This window comes from Gossypium hirsutum, chromosome D02, assembly GCF_007990345.1.
Source record: "Gossypium hirsutum isolate 1008001.06 chromosome D02, Gossypium_hirsutum_v2.1, whole genome shotgun sequence".
NCBI classification, from domain to species: Eukaryota; Viridiplantae; Streptophyta; class Magnoliopsida; order Malvales; family Malvaceae; genus Gossypium; species Gossypium hirsutum.
This window is the reverse complement of record NC_053438.1, coordinates 67,950,306-67,975,904: the sequence shown is the minus strand read 5'-3', so window position 1 is coordinate 67,975,904 and position 25,599 is coordinate 67,950,306. Positions and strand designations below refer to the sequence as shown.

At 36.6% G+C, this 25,599-nt stretch overlaps 2 protein-coding genes, 1 non-coding gene and 1 pseudogene across 5 annotated transcripts; 3 read left to right on the top strand and 1 right to left on the bottom strand.

The window, feature by feature from the left end:
* The first annotated feature begins 4,600 nt into the window (after positions 1 to 4,600).
* Positions 4,601 to 4,686, top strand: TRNAM-CAU (transfer RNA methionine (anticodon CAU)). Its single transcript is given in 2 exon segments — positions 4,601 to 4,638; positions 4,651 to 4,686. It is a non-coding gene; the product is annotated as a tRNA-Met (tRNA).
* Positions 4,687 to 11,323: 6,637 nt separating this feature from the next.
* Positions 11,324 to 12,142, top strand: LOC107940741 (uncharacterized). The gene has a single exon (XM_016874187.1). It carries the CDS (start codon positions 11,324 to 11,326, stop codon positions 12,140 to 12,142), a length of 819 nt encoding a protein of 272 aa, XP_016729676.1.
* Positions 12,143 to 16,559: 4,417 nt separating this feature from the next.
* On the top strand, positions 16,560 to 19,749 carry LOC107940749 (F-box/kelch-repeat protein At1g22040). Of its 3 annotated transcripts, none has more exons than XM_016874194.2 (3): positions 16,576 to 16,761; positions 17,520 to 17,634; positions 17,931 to 19,749. In XM_016874194.2, the coding sequence occupies exon 3, from the start codon at positions 18,061 to 18,063 to the stop codon at positions 19,492 to 19,494; it is 1,434 nt and encodes a 477-aa protein (XP_016729683.1). In that variant the 5' UTR covers positions 16,576 to 16,761; positions 17,520 to 17,634; positions 17,931 to 18,060; the 3' UTR covers positions 19,495 to 19,749. The 3 variants fall into 3 exon arrangements, with proteins under 3 accessions (XP_016729686.1, XP_016729683.1, XP_016729684.1); XM_016874195.2 differs by having other exon boundaries at positions 16,603 to 16,761; positions 17,520 to 17,758; XM_016874197.2 differs by lacking the exon at positions 17,520 to 17,634 and having other exon boundaries at positions 16,560 to 16,761.
* Positions 19,750 to 19,939: 190 nt separating this feature from the next.
* Positions 19,940 to 25,062, bottom strand: LOC107940750 (aminotransferase ALD1, chloroplastic-like; annotated as a pseudogene).
* Between the last annotated feature and the right edge of the window lie 537 nt (positions 25,063 to 25,599).

The following is a 25,599-nucleotide window of genomic DNA, read 5'->3' as shown; positions in this document are numbered from 1 at the left end:
GCTCGCTTTGGAAATAGCGTCGCTAAACAAAAATATGTCTTTCGCACAACCGATGTTATCGGTAGATGACGCGTTCCTTTTAGAACAGAATTTATGCATTCAGCCAGGTTTGAGGTCATATGACCATATCGTAGGCCGCCGTCATATGCTTGTGTCCAATGTTCAAAAGGTATGTTGCAAAGGTAGTCCGTGCCTTCGACGTTAATTGAACGCAAAACTGCCAACATCTCATGAAAATGATTTTTATTTATTTCATACCTTGTCAATATAAGTTCATAACGAATATTACATACCATTCTTTCAATTAGAATAAATTAAAAATGACAAACGAAATTATATTAATTGAGACTAAATACTCATGTTGGTCACTTGTCGTCGTTCACTCTTAGATGGATATTGCCTATAGTAGTTGGAAGCAACGTACCTTAGGCAATACCGATGGTGTGTGCGCTGCCATAAGCTTCCCTATCAATTACAGCTAGTATGCTGGTGCCCCGATCCGAAATAACACAGATGTCAGGTTGGGGGCACACATGCCTCCTTAACCTAGATAGAAAGAAATCCCAATCATCAGCTGACTCCCCCGGTGTTATTGCAAACGCAAGTGGAAAAATTCTCCCACTGTCATCCTGTGCCACTGCTACCAATAGTCGATGGGTATATCTACCGAACATAAAAGTACTGTCAATTTGTACCAATGGTTTGCAGTATAGAAATTTGTCTCGGCATTACTTAAAGGTCCAAAACAGGCATTTGAACACTTGACATCCACGTAGTAATCGGTCGTTGTAGTACGCATGTTCGGTTTGAAGGTCCGTTACGCAACCTGGGACGTATCTCTCTAGCACTTGACACCACTGCCATATTTCATTATATGAAGCGTCCCACCTACTATGCATCTTCTCCAATGCCTTCTGCTTAGCTATCCAAGCCTTACGGTAAGAGGGCGTGTACTCCATTTGGCTATGAATATTGGTAATTAACACCGGCACTGAAGTCCTGGGATCTGCTTTCATCGTGGGCAGTATCAAGCTAGCTAACATAGCTGAATCCATCTTGGGATGATCTTGTGAAATACCTATAAACAGAGTACATTAAATAATACAACATTACATAATAATAGTATTATTCAGAAACCCTAAATACTATACCTGCAGCACATGTATGTGGACCTTTATACTTTTTAATCTCCCACAACCCTATCCTTTTTCTTAACGAGACGTAGATTTTCCATGAACATGTATCATCTTGCACTGCACACTTCGCCTCAAACTTATCAATTTTGGACTTAACGACGTGGTAGTTAACGCCGTTATTGATGCTATGTTGTTTCAAAGCACTAATAAAACTATCCTTGTTGGAAAACTGATTACCAACTTGAAATTCACCCGAATCCAATACCGAACTTATACGATAACGCAACCGGAATGGTAGGTCTGGAAACTCCAACTCATCATCTGCAGACAGATCGACATTATGCATGTGGGCTGGATGTGAATATGCCCTGAATCGTGGATCTTCTTCTTCATCTGAACCCCCTTCAACATCTTTAGGTTCGGTTGGAATAGGCTCCGTTTCAGAAAATAATCCAACTTCTGCACCATTGGGCCCGGGCTCTCGAGGTGGATCCACATCAAAGTCATCTTCTAACCCACCATCATTTACAACATACGAGGTCCCCTCACCGGTGGACGTCGTAGGGAGCACATTATTTTTTCTTCTGGGCGTTTCATAATGTCCCTAATTGGATTTAGATTGCCAACCAGTAGAAGTTGATGTCGTTCCCCAGTACGTATTTTCAGCATCAAACATTGACCCACCGAGGTGCATGTCCCATCCACCGATAGAGTGTTGTGCAGGGGTTGTGTATTCCACACTACTACCAAACATGGGTTGCTCCGTGTTTTGTAACCCACTAACCAAGTGTCGGGCTAGGGTCGCGTATATCTCTCGAACACCACTCGCAAGTGCATCATTTGGCGATGTAAATTGTACATATAACTCAATATACGATGCTCCATTAGCGAGATGAGTCTGCACCATTGCCTCCAAGCTACGAGCACCTTTTATGTCGAACGAGTCATATTTCACCGGATCAACAAAAGAACAAAATCGATACGTAATAGATAGAACTTTCATTGGCGTCGTTTCGAATATTTTACGCCTAATTCTTTTACGAAGTTTTGTCAAATCTATGTTCTGGTTAAAAACCATTCGCACTATATTCTCCGACAAAAAAACACCGTTCTCGGTGTGGCAAACCTCACCATCATAGTAAATAACAACACTAATACATTCACTCATCTTCAATTTCTATCCTTCTTAGCCTCTCTAAATTTTTTGCTGTAAATAACTTATGCAATCTGATGGAAAATTTTGCCTTATTTATAGCCTCAGGTCATGCGCCATTGTAACAAAAGCGTGTCCACGTGGGAGCTTTTTTCAGGAGCTACCGTAGCAAAAGCGCATCCACGTGGGAGCTTCTTTCAGTATTTCTGCTGACAAAGCATCCTGCTTAAAGCATTTTTGACATTGTTTGCTCAGAAACGTCTACTCGAAATTATTTTTTCAGGAGCTACTGTAGCAAAAGCGCGTCTATGTGGAAGCTTTTTTCAGTACTTCTGTTGACAAAGCATCCTGTTTAAAGCATTTTTAACACTGTTTGCTCAGAAACGTCTACTTAAAATTATTTTCTCAAGAGCCACTGTAGCAAAAGCGCATCCACGTGGAAGCTTCTTTAAATTAACAAATAATTTAATTATGTAACCGTAAACCCCCAACCCTAATTTATTTGTGTTTTTACTTAAAAACCCTAAACACTAAACCCTAAACTAGTTTATTATAAATTTATAATTAATTTACTCAAGTAACCGGGCAAAACACTAAAAAAAGCTTAATTTTTTAAAAATTTATCGAAATGAGCCCGGTAATAAAAAAACCTAAACCCTAATTTATTTAATTTTTCCTTAAAAACCCTTAACTATAAATCCTAATCTAATTTTTAAATTTTTTTAATTATATTACTCAAGTAACCCTAAACCCTAATTTAATTGATTTTTTCTTAAAAAATAATATATACAAAAACTAATCCAATTTTAAAAATTTTTTAATTAATTTAATTGATAGACCCTAAACCTTAATCCCTTATTTATTTAATTTTTTCTTTAAAACCCTAAACTTAAAAATACCAAAACCCTAACCTTAACCCTAACCCTAAACCAATAACCCAAAACTCTACCAGGAGACACGAGCAAAACACGTCCTTGAGGAAGTGTGGGAGCAATTTTTGTCCACGTAGGCAAAACGCTTCCTCAGGGACGCGTTTTACTGCCACGTCCCCTGACATCGCGCTGACGTGAACGCGCTTTCGGGAAAATAGTGTCATTCCGGTAAATAATTATTTATCGGGCCCATTTCGATAAATATTTTAAAAATTAAGCTTTTATATATAATTTGCCGGGAGATAAAAAGAGTGAAGGACTGCAAAAACACAAAGCTGGGAACCAACTAACATGTCAGAATCAGACCAATCTCTCACTGTCCATCTCTGTTGTGCGTGTTCCATATGAGAGCATGGTTTTAAATGAAGAAAAATAAATGAAACCAACAATTTTAAAAAAAAACTAAAAATACGTTAGTAGGAAATTGAAAAATTATAGCCACCACTAGACCTGTCCATGGGTCGGGTGTCCCGGCCCGACGGCCTGTCCGAAATATGGGAGGGTTCGGGTAAAAATATAGGCCCGAAATATGGGCTTGGGCAAAAAAACGAGACCCGTTTAAAAAATGGGCCGGGCTCGGGTCAACTTTTTTGGCCCGAGCCCGGCCCGGGCCCGACCCGGCCTGAATATAATAAATATTTTTATTTTTATTTTTTAATTTTAAAATACTTTAAAAATATTTTTTTATTTTTAAAATATTTCTTTTGTGTTTATTAAAAATCAGGCCGGGCCGGGCCGGGCTCAGGCATATTATTTTTTTTCCTAGCCGAGCCTGGGTAAAATTTTAGGCCCATATTTTGAGCTGGGCCGGGCCCGGGCCTAAGAGGCGGGCCAAATTTTTTTCCGGGCCCGGCCCGGCCCATGGACAGGTCTAGCCACCACTAATTGAATTATCAAACTATGTTATTTGAGTTAAAAGTTAAAAAAGTGAAATAGAAAATAATTTAAAATGAAAAAAATCAACTGCTTAGAAATTAATTTTTTTAAAAGATCGGTTGCACAAAAATAAAAAAATATTAATATTTGGAAAAGAAATTAAAATTGATTAAAAAATTGTAAAATGAAGAAAAGAGGTTTGTTTATTATTTTAAAAAATAATTATTTTAAATAATTTAATTAAAGGTTAAATTAAGTTGAAGAAAGTATTACATATAGATGGGTATAATAATATTTTGTATAATAATATTTTTTAGTATGATCATAACATAAGTTATTCCTTTTATGTTTTAGGTGGCTTCCATTTTACTTGACGCGACACCGCAATTTATTATAACAAACCTATCATTTTTTAAATTATTTGTATTTTTAGTATTATTTTGATAAATTTTCTTGGGAATCGATATATATTTTAAATTACTATGACAAGTTTTACCAACGGCGGGGTGGTGGCGCAGTTGGCTAGCGCGTAGGTCTCATAGCTTACTGAGTGATCCTGAGGTCGAGAGTTCGAGCCTCTCTCACCCCAAAAAATCTCTTTTTTAGTTTTGACTCCCATGCTAATGATTTAATAACCCAATTAAGAGCAAAGGGGTGGCAAACGTGGAAGCCTACGCGCCGTCCATTCTTTCATATATAGACGTCCGAAAAGGAGGGTAGAGAACCGAAACAACTCGACTTATTAAATAGAGAAGTGAAGGAAGCGAAGATGCTCCGTTAAAAATTAAATCAAAATAACAAAATTCATAAATATAGTTGAAACTAAAAGAAATGGTCAGAGAATGATGGTTTAATAACGTACAACATGCAGTATACAATAATTGCGAAGCAAACAAAATGGACCCAAAAGTGATGGGAAATGGGAATGCCATGTGAAACTGTTACTATTTGCCATTCTTAAATTCCAACACCAAAAGAGTTCCTTCCATTTCAATCAACCCTACAAAAATGTCAGAAACAAACAAGGACCACCCCCCACCTTAACTCCCACTAGTTTTGGATTACATCAATATAGGTTTTATTATTCCAAGTTCTGTGGAGTTGATTTTTTACTGGTTTTACATTTTTTATTTTAATTATTTTAAGTTCGTATCATTTTAATTTATTTATGCAGATCATCAAATAGTTTGAATAATTTAAATTTTGATTCAACTCATTTTTTTATGGGTTACTAAAGTAAAATAAGATTACTAACTGCTTAGAGTTGCAAGTCGTCGTTGTGCGGATGCTTAAAATTTGGAGGAGCATAAACATGGACCCCCGATTTTGCATGTTTGCTTAATCTCTCAAGTTAAGATTTTTAAACATGGTGGAAAAAATCTAATGAAGTTTGTAATTTTCAGGCAGCCAATCAAAATCTTTTTTTATCTCCTTCCACCAATCAAACTCGTCACCCTCCATAATTTATTATTATTTCCCTTCTTTCGTCTTCTTCACTGCCCTCTTCCAACCCTGCTATTAACTGCTCAACAACTCTCAGCAGCTCTACTGTGCAACACCATCGCACCATCCTAACGCCTAAACCAGCGCACTTCCCAAACTTGTTCCAGCTCCTTCACCACCAAGGCTCGCCATAACAGCACCGAGCGTCCCCACCGGCAACATCCTTCAACCACGACATATTTCTCTTTTTCTCACGTTAAAACTCTCTGATAAAGTTGTGCTAAATCACATTTGATATGGACTGGTTTCAACTATTCTTCAAGAGTGGACTGAACAAATGAGAGATATGTTGGAGGTAAGAAAGCGTTCCGTCATGAGGATTTTAATACCTCTATAGTGTGTTATTTCTCTAGAAGAGAAAAGATTTTAAAATCACAATTATGGTGATTGTTGTAACCAAACATGTGAGTTTCATGTATGGTAGAAAGTTTTGAATTGTGCTTTTTTTCCAAGTATGTAATGTTATATTCAGCCAGGAAGGGAATTGTTTTCGCACTGGCACTCCTATTTGGCTCTGTCATCACTCATCACATCTTTCTTTTCTTTTGTTGCATCTTAATGAAAACAAGCATCATTCCATTTTGATTCATGGTCAGTACTGTTGTTAATATGAACTGCCATCGTCCTTACATTTCCTTTTTTTTATCAAGTCTTTGAATTTCTTATTGATCCTTAAATTGCATAATAAATAAAATGTCAGAATATAGTGATTCCAACTGTTGCGTGTAACTCTTGCAACCAGCCTCGTGGCTTTTGTTAATTACAGAAACAAAAAAATATGAGTTGAATTTATTCTTGTACAATAACAAGATCTCAATGGAGACTTAAGCCAAAGACAGTGCAATCTTGAACTAAGAAACATATAGCTTAGGCTCAGCTTTTCTATCAATGAAGAGGCTCATAAGCTTTTCTTCAACAGTTGAGCAAGCGTGTCAATGTGAGTTGTACACAGTGAAGAAAATGAAAGAAGAGAAAAATAATAAATTATGGAGGGGGAGGAGTTTGATGGGTAGAAGGAGATGAAAGAAAACATGGAGAGGAGTGAGTTTTCAACCTTATTTATTTTATTATTTTTATTTCAGTCAAAATGGTGATGGAATGTCACATGTAATATTTTTATTGGCAAAATTTTTTATTAAAATTTTTATCGAAATAATACTTTATTTACTAAATTGAGATAAAAGAAAATTTAGATACTAAAGTGAAAAATGAATATACTTTAAGAGCCAAATCGTGAATTAAATTATTAAATTATTAAATAAATTAGATAAATTAAATTAAAAAATAATATATTACGATAATAATAATTAATAATGTTAAAATCAATATTTTATAATTAATAAAAATTAAATGTGTGAGATTAACATTATATATATAAAGATAATATTAATCTAATTTATAATGTATAAATTTATTTATTTATTAATAATACTTTCATTATCAATGTAATACTTATTATTTAATTAACCTTTTGGTTCGGATTGCCAACCACCTAAAAAAGCTAGTGGTTGTGTTTTTAAAAATACATAAATTTTAGGAAAGTCTGCCGTCTTGGCATGTTTTTCGTCTACTTATTGGCACGTTTTTTTCTTTTGTGGCGAGGGGTTTTCGTTTCTAGGGTTGGTTTTGCTGTGAGACTGTTTATGTTTTTTTGATTTGTGGGGTCATGGAGAATGATTTGGCAAATCTGGCGTTGACTGATGAGGAAGAAGAGGCTTTTGAAGAAGATGCGGCGGTTGTTGATCAGAATCTGGACCTTTGTTTGGTTGGGCGCTGCTTGACAGATAGTATAGTTCACTTTCCCTCGCTTCGAAATACTATGGCTGATTTGTGGCATCCGCTAAGAGGCATCTGTATTTCAGATCTGGGTGATAGACGATTTCTTTTTCAATTTTATCATGAGGTGGATATTCAAAGGGTTCTTGCGGGCACGCCATGGTTTTTCAATAACCATTTGATTGTATTTCATAGGTTGAAGTCTGGTGAGAATCCTTCATTAGTCCCTTTATTCTTTACTGAATTTTGGGTTTAAGTTCACGATCTTCCTATTGGACTGGTGTCGGAAACAATGGCTAAACAGTTTGGGGATTTTTTGGGCAAATTTCTAGAATATGATTTGTCGTCTAGGTCCGTAAGTTCTCCTTCGGTCATGCGAATTCGAGTCCAGTTAAATGTGAATAATCTGTTAAAACGTCGAAAGAAAGTTATAATTGGCTCTGACAGGATTTTTTATGCACGATTTCAGTATGAAAAACTAAGCCTGTTTTGTTTCATTTGTGGGAAACTAGGGCATGGGGAGAGTTTTTGCCCGATTCGAACTAGAATGGATCCGGAGAATATTGTTTTTGGTTGGGATATATCTGTAAGGGCGGTAGCAAGGAGGCGCACTAATTATTCTAGCCGTTGGCTCAGGGAGGCAGGTAGGGATGATAGTAATTGGACAGGATTATGGGGAAATGGTCAAGGAGATGGTGCCTCAGGGGAAAATAATTGTGGGGCGGGTCAAGTGCTTATGGATATGACACTATTTGATGAAAATGTTCCAGTTCATGTTTCGGAAGGGAAAAAACGACAGCGAAGACTATATGACACTGTAGTAAATGATTATTCGGCTGGCTCTATTGGGCAGAGCAGCCGAGAGCTATAGAGATACTAAGCTGGAACGTCCGTGGTTTGGGGAGACCTCAGACGGTTAATAGGCTTCGGAATAAACTCCAAGCTATGAATCCCCGTGTTTTGTTTCTTATTGAAACAAAGCTTAGTTCGAAAAGAATGGAAAGGGTGCGATTGAAGTGTGGATTCTCTAATGGGATTGACGTAGGGGCTGTGGGTTCTAAGGGTGGACTGTCTCTAGGATGGAACGGCAATGATATTGTTTCAATTAAAAGCTATTCTTCCTCTTACATAGATGCAATGATCATTGATCTTGATAATGGAATGGAATGGAGGTTTACGGGCTTCTATGGGTGTCCTGATGTACGGTTTAGGTCAGATTCGTAGAATCTTTTACGTCGGCTGGGCCATGGCTAAGATGTGCCTTGGTTGATTATTGGTGATTTCAATGAAATATTGAGCTCGTTTGAGAAGAGAGGTGGACGTCTAAGATCGGCACGTCAAATAGGGGAGTTCCGATCAGTCTTGGAGGATTGCTCTCTTTATGATGTTGGGTATTATGGGAGATGGTTTACGTGGGAACGGGGGCGGTTTTTATCTTCAAATTTATGCGAACGGATTGATAGAAGGGTCGCTAATCCTGCTTGGTTATCTCTTTTCCCGAATTTTTCATTGGATCATTTGAATCATTCTTTCTCTGATCACTGCCCGCTTATGTTGAATACTATGGGCAGGGTGCTTCATAAGACTAGTCGTTCGTCTTCTCCTTTCCGATTTGAAGCTAAATGGTGCTTGGACAAAGCCTTTGAGAAAGTTGCCAAGCGGGGCTGGAATGACCTTCATGATAGACTGCCGAACAAGCTTATGCAGTTGGGACACTTCCTGCAAAACTGGAGTCGCTCGCGCTTCCATAAGCAAAACGATCATAAATTGGCATTGGAGAAACGACTATCTGTACTATTGGATAAAGACCCTACAGACAAATTATTGGGTGAAATTTTGGAAGTGCAACTTGGGTTGAATTTCGAGGCCGATAAATAAGAGGTGTAGTGGGCTCAGCGTGCTCGTATTAATTGGCTTCAGTATGGCGATAGGAATTCGTCTTTTTTTCATAGGGTGGCAGTGGCCCGTCATAATCGTAACCGAATACACGGATTAGAGGACGAATCGGGCCAGTGGACCACGGGAGCAGAGGAAATATTATGTGTTGCGGTGAAATATTTTGAGAAGCTATTTACAGCTTCGGCTTCAAGAAGCGATGCTCGAATTCTTGATCTTGTGGAAGAACGGATAACTAGAAATATGAATGAAGTTCTTCTTCAACCTTTTACAAAAGACGATATCTGGCTAGCAGTCAAATCCATGGCGCCTTTGAAAGCCCCAGGACCTGATGGGTTTCCTGCTCTGTTTTTTCAACAGTATTGGCACATTGTTGGGGATGAGGTTGCTAGTTTCTGTATCGAAGTTTTAAATGGTAGCAGGGAGATGGGTGAGCTTAATAAAATGCACATTGTTTTGATTCCTAAAGTTGATAAGCCAAGGGACCTTACTCATTTCCGTCCTATTAGTTTGTGTAATGTCCTTTATAAAATCATTGCTACAGCCATTGTTGCACGTATGAGACCTTTTCTTGATTCTTGTATTTATGAAGCCCAATGTGCTTTTATTCTTGGAAGGCAGATTTCAGATAATACTCTCATTGCCTACGAGGTTCTCCATTCTCTGAAATTGAAGAAAAAAGGTAAACAGGGGAATTTTGCTCTCAAGCTTGATCTTAGCAAAGCGTATGATAGGGTGGAATGGGATTTTTTGGCTGGGATGTTGTCTAGGCTGGGTTTTATTCAGGATTGGCTGGTTCTTATTATGAGGTGCGTTTGTTCAGTTACTTATACGATAGGCATCAATGGTGATGTTAGTGAGACCTTTAGACCATCTAGGGGATTAAGACAAGGGGATCCTCTTAGTCTCTATCTTTTTCTTCTATGTGCTGAAGGGCTCTCTTGTTTATTAAGAGAATCTATTTCTAAAAATGAGTTAAGAGGTGCCCCAATCGGTAGGAGGAACCTTACGATTTCCCACTTGTTGTTTGCTGATGATTGTATCATCTTTGGAGATGCCTCTGCTGAGGGCGCACGTGTGGTTCGACACATTCTTCAGGAGTATGAGATAGCGTCAGGGCAGAAAATCAATCTAGGAAAGTCATTGATCTTTTTTGGTTCAAATGTGGGAGAGGTTATTCGCACTGAGATTATCGGCATTTTGGGTGTTAGGTGGGCCTCAAATCCGGAAAAAATATTTGGGCCTTCCAATGATGGTGGGGAGGAAGAAGAAATGGGCTTTCTCTAGTTTTCAAGATCGGTTTCGGAAGCGCATTGCAAGTTGGAGCTGTAGATATTTATCGATGGGAGGGAAAGAAGTTTTTATTAAGTCCGTTCTTCAAACTCTTCCGGTTTATGTTATGCAGTGTTTTGAATTACCTAAATCTTTCTGTCTGATGGAATCTTAAACAAGTTTTGGTGGACAAACAACAAGTCTTCCAAAGGCATCCATTGGAGTACGTGGAGTGCGCTTTGTTTACCAAATGCGCTTGGTGGGATGGGCTTTCGTGATTTATATATGTTTAATAAAGCCCTTTTAGCGAAGCAAGTATGGCGAATTTTTTCTAAACCTGACTGTCTTCTTGCGAGAATTCTTAAAGCACGTTATTTTCCTTTTTTGGATATTTTTCAGCTAAAGTGGGATCTTACCCTTCTTTTACCTGGAGGAGCATTTGTGGTGCCAGGGGCGTTTTTGATGATGGATTGCTGTGGCGGATAGGCAGCGGTACGAAGGTGAACATCTGGAATGATCCATGGATACCGGGTCCTGAAAACGGTCGATTGTTAGTAAATTCTATGAATCCACAGTGGACGACAGTGGATCAACTTTTGAATAAAGAGTCCCATACCTGGAAGAAGGAAGTCATCTACCAACTTTTTGACGCTGATCAGGCTCGATGTATCATCAACATTCCAGTTGCTGGGAGAGGGTCCTCAGATTTATTAGTTTGGAAACATGATGCAACTTGAGAACATTCAGTGAAGAGCGGGTACATAATTTTGGTTACAAATATGAATCAGCTCATAGCTACAGAGAACTACAGTAAACTATTTACATCAATATGGGACATTTCGATCCCTACAAAAATAAAGATTCATCTATGGTGCCTTCTTAAGGACTATGTGCCTCACTATGGGAATCTGGTGAAACGAAGGTTGCGAGTTAAATCGATGTGCCCTCTGTGTATGTCAGAGCCGGAAGACTCCCATCATATTTTATGGTATTGTAGCATCTTGCGGCAGCTTTGGGTTCAGCTGAAAATTGCAGTAAATTTTGATGCATTCACCTCGGACGAAAAAACAAATTTTGTTACTGCGTTTCTTGCAATGGACAATAACTTTAAGAAGCTTAGTGCTATTTCTTTATGGGCTCTGTGGTACAAGAGAAACAAGATGGTTAATGAAGGTTTAAAGTTTGAGCTTCATGAACTAGTGGGTTTTGTTCAGAGCTATGACCAAGATTTAAGATTCACTATAGCAAAAGATCTGACCACTGGTATGCGACAAAATAGTTCATGGCAACCTCCTCAAACTGGGTTTATAAAGTTAAATTTTGATGCCTCTTTTGAGAATAAATCTAATTGTTCTATTTCAGCGGTGCTTGCTAGGGATTTTGAGGGTCTGGTTATGGGTGCATGTACGGTCCCGAATGACGATATTACTGATGCTTTTGTGGCCGAGGCAAGAGCCTGTGAAAGGGCTCTCTATTTTGCTCGGGATATGGGTTTTTGTAAGGTGGTCTTGGAAGGAGATTCGATTACTGTTATCAAGAAGCTCAAAACAAATGCTATAGATCGTTCTATTCTCAGCCCTATTTCTCAACATATTTGAGTCTTGGCGGAAGGTTTTGAAGAAGTTACTTACAATTTTGTTCCCAGGGAGGTGAACAGAGCAGCGCATGCACTGGCGATGGTGGGTCGGATCCAGAAGCATTCCTGTTTTTGGGTTGAAGAGGCTCCCCCTTCGGTTATTGAGGTTGTGGAGATGGATCGTCAAGGGTGGTCTAGCCGGGGTTGATCTGGAAGCACGAGCACAGGAAAGAGTGTTACGCCTTGTAAGTATGAGGGGTGTTCAACGACTAACTGTGGAAGTGTATGTTCTGGGGATGGAGGATAGGAGCAGAAGGGTAAAGGGGATCTGGGTGACTGGTCTATTGGTGACAGTGCAGTCAGTGGTAATAAAAGACTGGCTATGGTGGATTCAGAGAAGTAAAGTTCTTCATTTTGCATTGCAATTGGAGAAGGTTCACAGAACTCCAATGGCGTGAGCAATGCTTTGATGGCTCCAGATTTGGATCAATTTTTTGAGGAGTTGGAGCATTTTTCTGACTGATATTGAGAGTTGTTTTTACGCTGCATGCTCATTCATTTTCTTTTTCTGTCTTAATTACTTCAGTTTTTTAGGCTTTCTTTTCCTTTATGGTTGACAGCTGTAGTCATTTTCTTTGTTTTGTCGTTTTGCTTTACTGTTGGTGACATTTCAGTTTGGTTTTGAGACGGGTGATATTAATATCAGTCTTTTTCGACAAAAAAAATTAACCTTTTGGTTCATATTAAATTTTAGATTAATTTTCACTTAATTAGTATTATGATTATATATCAATTAAAACTAATATTTACCACTATAAATATATGCATTAGTAACACATTTTTATTCAAAATAACATCTAAAAATTACTAGAAAAATGATATTTTAGCATTATTTAATAGGCATTGTTTTCATCACCAAAAAAGATTGTAGGTGAAATTTTGACTCATATTCAAATAAAAATTTATTTATTTTTAATTACTTAACATTTTACTATCAGTTGTTGTCCAACTCTTTTTTCATTATTTTTAAAATATTATTTTATCCTCTCAATTATTTAAATTAAATAGATTATTTTTTAATTAGCAAATATTTTTTAATTTTATAAAATATATTATTTAATAAATTTAAAATAAACACATAAAATTACATGTGTAACACAACTGTTTAAATAAAATGAAAAAGTCAAAAAAAAGTTAATCATTGAATACATTATTTAGCAAAACAACACTGTTACCTTTAAATTTGTATTGTGTGATATTGTTGTTCATGGGTGAGTATCTGATTGAGTCGAGTCGAGTCAAATCGAGTAAAAAAGTTTCGAGTTAGTCGAATTGACGAATCCTATTTTAGCAGTCGAACTCAATTTGAAATTTTTTCGAATCGAATCAAAAAATTTCAAGTCAAGTTAACAAATCCTATACTTTATACTTAATGTTGCATTTACATAGACCGATTATTGAACTAATAGATGAAGTACAAGATTATACAACTACATAAACAATATAATAGTTTTGCCTTGAAACTTAATAGGTAAACATTTATCAAAATGACATGGTTTTACCTTTTAACTTAATAGTTTTAACTTTAATTTTAGAAAAGGTAAATATTTATTAAAACGATGTAATTTTATCTTTCGTTATTCAAATTTTTGGATAACTCGGACTGTGTAATTCATTCCAGTTAAATCAAAAAATTTAATTTTTTATTCGAGTTGATCTGAATAACTCAAATAACTCAAACTATTTTTAATTAAAATTTTAAATATTTATCAAAATTTTCGAATTGAATCAAATTTTGTTCGTCCTAATTATTATTTGTTTATTTTTCCTTAATTTTTTCCTTTTTAAGTGTGCGTAACTTATGTGCCTAACTTTCGTAAGTTAAGCAAAAAAATATAATCATATTATTTTTTTCCTCTTTTTTTTTTTAGATTCAATGTAATTTTCTTTAGTTTTTGGCTAAAATGTTTGTGTAATTATAAACTTCCCGTGTAAATAATAGAATTTCTATGATAATTATCAAATTTTTAATTATATTTACATGTCAATTTTTTATTGGTGAAACATGGTATGCTCTAAAGTTTTTATACATGTGCTAAAACATTGTTTATATATATATATATATGATTAACTAACGATGATAAAGGAATAGAGCAGGGCGAATATTGTTAAATCTATCACCACTCCATAATTGGCATTCTCTGTTCCATTATCTGCATTGCTTCATTATGAATGTATAATATTAAAAATCATTATTATCTCCATGGGTATTGGGTACATTCATCTTCACTCTGCTTCAATTTAAAATTTACTACTTATCTTTAATTTTTTTAAGTCAAGTAAATATTTAAACATAATTCTTCAAAAAAAATTAAACATAAAATATATGGATTTTTATATTATATTTTTACCATTTTTAAAGTTTATATATATAAGGATATAAGGATAAAATGATAACTTCATATAGTGGGGCGAGTTGGGGTAGGTAAGCAATTACCATAAGTGCTCCAAATTCATTGTCCAAAAATAAAAATCTACCTCACCCTGTCTTACATCCACTTTTCAAAAGAAAAAATCTGCTCCATTCAAAGCGGATTAACTTGGAATCCTTAAGACAGGTTGAAAGTACTAAGTGGGCATACAAAATGAACTATGAAATATAAGATTTTGAGCTCCAAGTGTTTAAATACATTGAAGTGATCTCAACAATAATGATGTTGAGATGATGGTGTTTAATCACACACAAAAAAAAAAAAAGCAAGGATGTTGCAATGGAGGTGTTAGTAGAGATCAATTATATTCCCAATATTAGGAATGGGATTTCGAATTATGAAAGTGCTTTGACTATCCCAATACCTTTCTATAGTCCACAGATTCTACTAACTCTAGATAGTTTGGTCATTTTCTCGATTACTATTTCATCCATAAATTAGCACAACTTTGTTTTTCATAAAAAAAATTATAATTATGAAAATCACAAATTTGTTCCTATATTTATACTTAGAGTTCTCCTCAAATAATAATTTTATTGTAAAATTAGAACAACTCTTTCATACATCCTAATTTTTTTAAATGTCTAATTACCGCAACTTCTTTAAATTATAATTTTTAAGGGTATTTTATCAATAAAAGCCTTTTTTTTTAAATTTACCGAAATGGGCAAACTATTTAATTATTTACCGGAATGGTCCATTTTTCGCGAAATCGCGTCCACGTCAGCGCGATGTTAGGGTACGCGCCAGGAAATCGCGTCCACATCAGCGCGACTTGCTGACGTGGATGGAAATCGCGCCCTAGAGGACGCGATTTGCTGACGTGGCATGAACAGTTTATGTTTTTTAGCTTGAAAAACTTTGAAAGGCCATAACTTTTGGCTCGGTTGTCCGATTGAGATGATTTTTTTTATTTCGAATAACTTTTCGAGATCTACGCGCTGACAAACTGCTTAGAGATGAATAGGGACTAATTTGTAAAGTATAATTTGTTAGTTACGAGTATAGGGACTAAAGTGTAATTATTTCAAAATTAGCATGAAATTTTTGTATTTAAGAATATTTGAATGTTATGGAAGGATGAAATTGAATTTGAATTGAAAAACGAAGCTTAGATTTGAAAATATGACTATTTAGGTTTTAGGGACTAAATTGAATAAAATAGAAAATTTTAGGGAACTTCTCAAAAATGGAATGAGCTGACTTATACCTATAACAGGATGATATAAGACAATTCTGTAAAAAAAAGATCCGATGTTTACTTCAAATAAATAAGGAAAATAATGATTTGAATGTTTCAAAATTCAATTTTAAACCGAAAAAATCAAAATTTAGGGGCAAAAAAGGATCTTTTTCGATGAAAACTGCGGCAAACCGCCTTCGGCTATTTGTCAGCGCGTAGATCTCGAAAAGCTATTCGAAATAAAAAAAATCGTCTCAATCGGACAACCGAGCGAAAAGTTATGGCCTTTCAAAGTTTTCCAAGTTTAAAAATATAAACTGTTCATTCACGTCAGCAAATCGCGTCCTCGTAGGCGCGATTTGTGTCCACGTAAGCAAATCGCGCTGATGTGGACGCAATGTTCTGACACGTACCCTAACATCGCGCTAACGTGGACGCGATTTCGCGGAAAATGGCCCATTCCGGTAAATAATCAAAAAATCGGCCCATTTCGGTAAATTTTGAAAAAAAACGGCTTTTTTGGTAAATTTCCCATTTTTTAAATGTATAATTATCATAATTTTTATTTTATTTCAACTTGTTAAACAAATAATTCTAAATTAAATCTTATAATTAATTTCTTTCTATATTTGTCTAATTTACAAATTGAAATCCAATGATAATACGTAACATTTTAATTTTATTATTATCAATTGAAACTAATTATTTTAAAGAACAATCAAGTGACAAATAGAAGGTCCAAGAATTAAAAAGAGAGATAAATTTCAAATTTTCAAGAGTACAGGGACTGGAGGCATAGTTAGACAGAAAAAAAAAAGAAGAAAACTAAAGGAAGAATATAAGGTTGTTCACGCAGAAGAGACGAAAACTCTCTATCCCTGTACCAAAGGTGAACTACGAATGGATCGCTTGGAAACCTCGAATGATTCGTCTTCTGGGTCTCTTCGTCTTGCCGTAAAGATTAAGGTTCTTTTTTCCTCCAATTTTCTATGTTTCAATTCTTTTCTTTTCTTTTAAGAAATAAACTTTGCTCTTTAGCTTAGTTTTCTGGGATTCTACTGCTTAGGATTTTTTTGTAGCTGTTTTATTGGAAATTTTATCCCTTGGAATAGAACATAGAAGGTGGGTTCTTTCATTTCTTTTTCTTCAATTTGTTTCATCAGTGTTACTATTAGATCGATTGTAGATACATGTACTTAATTTAGCTGTTTCCCCCCCCCCCTCTTCTTTTAGATTAATGCAGTTTTTTTGTTTAATTAATTGATGACTTAAGTGAGGAGCCCTTTTTGAATCGTTGTAATTGGGAATTTGGGGATTTTAGTGTTGTTGTTGTTCTTGCTGGATGGGAAGTGATCAAAACATTGACCTTTTTATTTGACTTTATCTGGTCACTGCGAAAAATTAAGGATACGCGAGGAAAAGTAACTTCTAAATCTTTTCTTTATCATTGTCCTGATCTTGATGACCTTATTGGAAGAAAGATATTATAATCTATTGAATAATAAGGAAAAACTTACAAAAAATTAACCTCCCAATTTCTTGATGAGTATTTGTTCTGAAACTGATTTATTTGATCAAATTAAGAAAGGGATACCATTTTTTGACGGTCGCTCGTAACTCTTAAGTTACCCTCGTGCTTTATGCTCTTTCCTGTTGAACATATACTGGATATTTTTTAGAGAGGGTCTTTGATATTTCTTACACTTCCCATATTTTCTTATCAGGAGGATGTGAGGTTTTGATTGGTGAGATATATTTATTAAGCTGAGAACTTCTTGCCGCCATTGAGAACAAACTAATTTAACTAGGAGCAGTTCAATTCCATTTCTCAGCTTTATGGTAAAGTGCGGTGTCTCTTTGTTTTGCGTTTCTTTTCTTATCAAGCTTTCCAATTGTACACAAGGCATTCCAATTCCTTTGCTCCTGATACAATTGGCCGAGGGGATGGTATCTCCCCCCATTGGTACTGATTGTTAAATGCTTCTTCTTCTTTTTTTCAATTTGGTGGATTATATTATTTTTTGATGGTCTTCTTTCATGTAAATGGTTGTACTGAAATAAATTGAAGGTTTTGGCCTTTTAATTTGACTCTGACACCTTCCATTTTACTCTGCTTTTTTCTGTTCTTATCTCAGATACTAGATAGAGTCTTGGTGGTTTTGAGCAGATTCATCTAGGACAACCTTTTCTTCTGATTAAGATATTTAGCCATCAAAGGTTGTCCTGGAATTGATTTACTAATATATTGCAACCAATAAGATATTGATGGGGGCATTCTTAAGTCTAAACAATTCCAGGGCTGGAATGAGTGAGCCCTTAGATGTTTCACAAAATGGAACATGCAAAAGGCAGAAGTTGTCATCATGTCTTTCTGAAGAGAATCCAAGATTGATTCCTAGCCTTCCTGATGAGATATCTTATCAGATTCTTGCCAGAATTCCGAGGATTAATTACTTGAATGTGAGGTTAGTATCTCGAGACTGGAAAGCTGCCATCATGAGTACTGAACTTTTTAATACAAGGAAAGAACTAGGAACAACAGAAGAATGGCTCTATATATTGACTAAGGTTGAAGGTGACAAGCTTTTGTGGTATGCTTTGGATCCATTGTCAAGAAGGTGGCAGAGGTTGCCTCAAATGCCCAATGTTGCTTTTGAAGCTGAATCCAGGAAACGTTTAGCTAGCCTTCGGATGTGGAATGTGGTTGACTCTGGCATAAAAATTGCAGATGCCATTAGGGGTTGGCTTGGGAGGAAGGATGCATTGGACAGAATGCCTTTTTGTGGGTGTGCTATTAGTGCTGTTGATGGCTGCCTCTACGTGTTAGGAGGATTCTCTAGAGCGTCAGCCCTGAGCTGTGTTTGGCAGTATAATCCAGTTCTAAATTCGTGGAATGAAGTAAGTTCAATGTCAACTGGTAGAGCCTACTGTAAGACTGGCATCTTAAATAATAAGCTATATGTTGTTGGAGGGGTTACCAGGGGCCATGGTGGATTAACTCCACTTAAGTCTGCTGAAGTGTTTGATCCTCATACTGGTATATGGTCCCAACTACCAAGCATGCCCTTTTCAAAAGCTCAGATTCTACCCACGGCCTTTCTGGCTGATCTACTCAAACCGATTGCCACAGGAATGACATCATATAGGGGAAGGTTATTTGTGCCTCAAAGTTTATATTGCTGGCCATTTTTTGTTGATGTTGGAGGGGAGGTATATGATCCCGATGTAAATTCTTGGGTTGAAATGCCAGCTGGCATGGGTGATGGTTGGCCTGCAAGACAGGCAGGAACAAAATTGAGTGTTACTGTGGATGGTGAGCTGTATGCACTCGATCCATCTAATTCTCCTGAAAGTGTGAGGATTAAGGTATATGATTACCAAGATGATGCATGGAAAGTTGTAGTGGGAGAGGTCCCCATTCCTGACTTTACTGATTCAGATTTTCCCTATTTACTTTCTGGTTTACTGGGAAAGCTTCATGTGATCACTAAAGATGCCAACAACAATATTTCAGTCTTGCAGGCTGATGTGCAAAACCATTTTACTTCCCTATCATCAGCTTCATTGGATAGCTCACCTGGTGCACATCCTGAGTCTGCAGAACCTGCAACAGCATTTGAAACGGATCTTTGGAGGGTTATTGCCACAAGGACGACTGGATCTTCCGAACTAGTAAGTTGTCAGGCACTCAATATCTAGTGCCACTGTTGGACTACTTAGGGATCTAAGTTTCAACTTTTCCGAAAATTATTTGGTTGCCCTTATTTGTTTCACTAGATCTGTTGATTTTACAAGCGGCACACTGAAATTGGGATTTATGTAAGTTATAACCTTTACTCTTGTATCCTTGTATAATATAAAGCAAAGGAATTCTCTTGAACTGGAAAACAATTGCCTGTTGTTTATCTTACGTTGATTTCACGGCTCCTTTAAGTGACGGTACAATATTCAGTATTCTTGTGACTTGGCAATTGATCTTTTTAGTGGCCCACGTATTTAGCCACATTTGTAGTTCGAAATTATGCATACGCCTGTATTAAGCCCAGTTTATGCAACACATTGAAAAGAACCACCAGATAATGGATATTGTAGTTCCTGTAGAATAGCTTAAGTTACAAATAGGATTCCTGCAAATAACATGAAGGATTATAAGAAAGATTTATAGCCAACCAATATTTAACACTTGAATATCATCAGTCCAAGGGATCCAACTTACATGGCACCGGTTATTTTATTCTTTTACACAGTGATTATACCATGAGATGGCATGGCCGGTGAAACACACCATTTTTTTTTAATTTTATTTTAGACAGTTAAAAAGGGGTTTTCCCTTGGAGAAAAGTTTTTCCAGCCTCCATGATGCTTCTATGATGTGCTTTCTTTTCCCAAAAGCACTGATTCTGATATACTCTGCACCACCAGGGCCAAAACCAGATCCTGGTACCGTTATTATATGAGTCTTTTCAAGAATTTCTGCAAATATATTCCATGATTTTGAACCAGGAAAATGCACCCAAACATACGGGGCGTTGACACCGCCATAAACTTCTAAGCCAAGAGAGGCAAACGTATCTACCAATATCTTTGCATTCTCCTTGTAGTAGTCGATCACTGCACAGATAGCCTGAGAATCATAAAAAATACAAATTCAGCAGTCCTTTAGAATACTCAATCATAGAGCAGTTAAAAGAGTATAGATTGAATTTTGTTAGAGTTGCATGCCAAAATAATGTTCTTTCACCAACTATTGTTTCTTCCTCAAAGGTTTGGCTCAAATCAGAGTCGACTGCAGCCATTTCAACAGAACTAATTTGGCCACTACGATTCATTACTATCATCAAACATACCTATGCCCGCAAGCAGAATACCAGCACACCGTCATACTCCTTATACACATTTGACTGAAAAGCTGAACATTTATGTGCAAGGCTTTCTTGGACTTACCTGGAAACCTTCTGGAGAAAGGCATGCTAGTCCACCAGCCTGAGCTATATTGGATGCTCCATTGAAGCAGGTGCATACAATGCGGTTGAAATCATGTATGACAGGAAACCCACCTGAAAACAAGAGTTCTTCAGGCACTACCGTCCAACCAAGACGAACTCCAGTGAACCCAGCAAATTTGGAGAATGATGAAATTTCAATTGCAACCTGAGGAAATTTTCTTTTCTTTTTCAGTCTCAAGACAAAAGGGTAGGTTCAAAACTACATAAATTGATATACTATGTTTCAAGGACCCTGAGAGATTGATTTAAAATTCACTTTTCCATCCAGGTATTTCATTAATCTATAAACGTAAAATTTATGTTCTCATGAACCCTCTAGAAACAATTATACTTTTGAAAATGCAAATCCTTGTTAAAATGGTGAGAATCAGTTTTTACAAGCTGCCATAAGCAGATTTATCAAGTCTATTTAACAATCCCAAAATGAAGAGATTCTTCTTCAAATGCTTTCTATATACCATTCGTAAATAACTAATCATTAGCCAAAGCCTTGCAAGTAACTGTACTCGAACAAATGTTGACTGGTGTCTAGGATTTAGTTCTACTTCATTAGAGCTTAATCTAATATTGAAAGGCAAAAGGGTCAAATATCGTTGGTTAGCTCTCAATTATAGAAACATTACACCCTGACATTCAGAAGACTGAAGCAGGACTTTTTTTCTTAGCTAGATGACATGTCAGCAACGTACCTCTTTGGCACCAGGAATTTCAAAGATTGATTTAGGACTGTCATCAGAGATATAGGCTGCATAAGCGGAGTCAAAAATAATAATTGATCCATTATCCCTTGCAAACTCTACAAGCTGCTGTAATTGCTTCCTTGTGGCTGCATGACCTGTAGGATTATTTGGTGATCAAAAGAAGATGATATCCGTTCTTGGAGTGACCGTTAAATCAGGGAAGAAATTATTCTGAGGGCCAAGCTGCATGTACTCAATGTTTTGATACTTCCCAGTTTTGTCTTGAAAATCACCAGCCTGGCCGATTATGACACTTGAATCTATATAACCCTGTTACAAAGTACATCTTCCATATTAAATATTACAGCTCTAATTCAAGGATCCATCGTAAATTGTTGCAAAAGGAAAATATGATCAGATGTCCTTTTTATGTTTTTTCCCTTTGATCATATTAAAAGATTAGTTCAATTTTGGGAAACTAAATTAAGAAAATGGTACAGACAGAACAAAAAGTATGATGACGATAGGCACAACCAAATTGTGAAAAGTACACTACTTTGGTTCCTGTAACACCTAATCTTTGGGCAGAATTCTAATTTCTTTCTATGAAAAAATTAGTTTCACGTTTTGTGATATTTTTGTATTTTCAAATGCAAGTGCCCCACATTAGTATAGAACATCTTCAAAGTTACAAGCAAGACATTGATTAATTATGGTAGTTTATTACTAAAATTATATCCATATTTAGCTTGCTTGAGGATATTTTCCGCTATTAAAAAAGCAACATGCAGTGGAACATAAGGTTAAACAAATAGAAGCATGATAACATCACCGGAAAAGATGGATCCTGCACGGCTATTGTCACTTTTGAACCTAAAAGCAGCTGCAAATATCGACAGAGAAAAGCGTTTAGTACTTTTAACACAGGAAATCTGCAGGTTAGCTCAGTTGTAACATTACTTGCATAAGATGCAGGCAGCTGGCTGAAGGAACAAAGAGGGGCATAAAAAAAAACAATCTTATATGAAGAGTCACCTGAAGGCGGGAAATATCACACTGAGAACCATCTGATACAAAAACTTCTGTGTCCTTTATGGCGACATCCTTGTAAAATGTTTCGGCAATTGCTTTCCTCAATGCCTGTTATTCATACAACGTTAATATTTGAAAAGTTTACCTGATAAATAATTGTTTAAACAATCATTCCTACTAGACATGTCCATGGGCCGGGCCGGCCTCGGAAAAATTTTGGCCTGACTCTTAGGCCCGGGCCCGGCCTAGCCCGAAATATGGGCCTAAAATTTTGCCCAGGCCCGGCCCGGGGAAAAATAATAAGCCCAAGCCCGGCCCGGCCCGATTTTTAATAAACACAAAAATATTTTAAAAATAAAAAAAATATTTTTAAAGTATTTTAAAATTAAAAATTAAAAATTAAAAATTAAAATTAAAATTAAAAAATAAAAATGAAATATATATTTATTAAATTCGAGCCAGGCCGAGCCAGGCTCGGGCCAAAAAAGTTGAGCCCAAGCCCGGCCCGTTTTTTAAACAGGCCTCGTTTTTTTGCCCAAGCCCATATTTCGGGCCTATATTTTTACCCGAACCCTCCCATATTTCGGGCGGACCATCGGGCCGGGCCGGGCCGTCCTGCCCATGGACAGGTCTAATTCCTACTAAAGCACAATAAGCGCAAAGTTACAACTTAGGCATCGGAAGGGAATCCAGTATATTAGAGCAGTGTTAAACTTCCACAAAGCATCATTATGTTTCAAAACTGTATAATGCCGTCTACTGGAAGCAGGATAAGTAAATGATTTATCCACTGATTTTCCAACTAGGCTTAGAAAACAAATCTAATACGGGAGAAAGTCATACTACTGTCAAATACTTGGCATGAGTCGGCTACAAAGAGACAAAAAGGTCTAGGAATCATAACTAATGGCAGTAACAGATGTGATGAACCTCAAGAAATGAATCCGATAGAGTAATCAGCTAACAAACAAGTCTTCTTTACAATAAACCAGAACAGGTGAAACAAAGACCTATACCTGATTCCCTTGCTCAGCTCCATAGCCCCTATAACCGTCGGCAGTTGAAAGGGCACGTGCATACTGCAAAATAACAAAGAAGTGAAATATTTATCTCTCAATAAACGAAGCAACCTTCCTTTGCTCCCGTCACAAAGACAGACATTGGATTATTTAAGATAGCCGTAGAAGGCGTAGGCGCTTTTGTTTATGTGTGCAGCACCTAGGCGTGCACCTTGACAACGCTGGCCTTAGGTACAAAACACTTTCTTCAAGCGGGACAAGAGGTGGTTTATCCCATGGACTCGTTATCAGGAGCAGCCCTCTTAAGTATTAAAGCTTAAACTCAGAACAGACTGATGACTGCCAAAACATATGGATAGGTTCAAAAAGAACATTTCGTACGTAGGGTTGCAATTTTATGGGTTTGGTTGCACTGGGACGAACCCTGAATTTGACAGCAATCAACTTGCCAACCATCAAGTTTAACAGCCATACGTTTGAAAATTTTGGAAGTTAATGATAACATAAGCCAGTTGCATAGAGACCGTAGCAACACAAATTACAACAGACTGGAATTGACCAAGACTTACATTAGCCATGCTAAGGCTGATTTGCTCGGGAATTGGCTCTGTGGTATCACCAATTCCAAGGCTAATCACTTTTGCATTTGGGTACTTTTCCAGGTGCTGCAGCTCCCGCTTTGAAATCTGGTTAGAATCCAATTAGAATCAATAGAATCATCAAATGGTAAAATGTTGGGTCACCTTGGGACACCCAAGAGAAAATCCAAGTAGTGGTAGTTTTAAAATCAGTAAAGAGCTTGGTAGAATGAATGTAACCAAGAAACAAGCTGAAAAGGCAACAATATTTTGTCCTTAAAGAATCAATTTGATCATTTAAAAAGACCTACGGTATGAGAATAAATAAAATGTCCGTCACCAGTGAAAAAAGAAGGGCTACAAGTATTCTCCCCTCCTATTATATTGAAGTGCTACTATGCAGAAGCTAAAATTTTAAAATGGTAAAAATAGCGGACTTAAAAGCGGAGCAAAAAATGATGTAATATGAGATTTTAACAACCACCTCAGGAAACAAATAGTTATTTTGCAGCTTTTCCAAGTTTACATTACGGGGTACATTTGTGCAACGACCTGCGATCAGACAAGTTAAACAGTTCAAACCAGTTTGTAGCTAAAGAAACCTTAATAAGAAAATGAAAAAGAAAAACAACAAGTTAAGAGGGATATAGACAAATGCAATACATGGCACGTACCGTTTCCCTGCTTACGTACTCTCAAACTGTATGCCAATCAACAAACAATGGCACAATTTTAGAGAGTGAAATGCATAAAATAATAGCAGGGATGTAAGAAAATTTTATCCATGTTTCAAGAACATATACCTGGCCAGGACCATCTTAGGCTGCAAAGAAATTCCACAGGCCATAGAACTGCAAGCTGATAGCTTGTTCATTTTGGTTTCGGATATTTTGCAAAAAACACAAGCTCCTTTAACCTTCTTGCTTTTATGCGGGATGAGTAGTAATTAAGAATGCAACCCATCCGCTTTGACAAATATATAGATCCATGCCACAGTCAAACAACACTCTAAAAGTTCATATAATAAGCCATACGTCACCCTCAACCTGGATATATTAAAAACATCAAGGAAGTGACCCATGCAGAAGCCAGTGCCAGGAAGAAGACGCGTGTGAAATCGATCATTTCACACCAGATGTCAATTTTCATAGCTTTTAATTTGTTGGTAGTAGTGGTTGGACATAGAGAGAGAGGTCTATCTTCCACACCTTCACCTAATGTCCTTTATTTCTTTTTCCCCATTTGCGTGATGCTCTTTACTTATACAAGGTGCCCAAATGTATAGTTTAGTCTAAAATTTTTTTTCTATATAGAGAAAGGTCAATCAACCTCTAATAGCAAGCTATTTTTATACATTTTTGTTATAGACATAGTCAGTCAACTAAAAGTTAACATTGAAGGATATATTTCATCCTCAGCCTAGATGTATTATGGATATCGAGGAGGTGACCTATTCAAAAGTCATTATTTAGAGATTTTCATTTTGATA

Excerpts from the sequence above, each read along its gene's own strand:
- LOC107940741 (XM_016874187.1), top strand. The coding sequence starts at position 11,324 with ATGAATCAGCTCATAGCTACAGAGAACTACAGTAAACTATTTACATCA.
- LOC107940749 (XM_016874197.2), top strand. The coding sequence starts at position 18,061 with ATGGGGGCATTCTTAAGTCTAAACAATTCCAGGGCTGGAATGAGTGAG.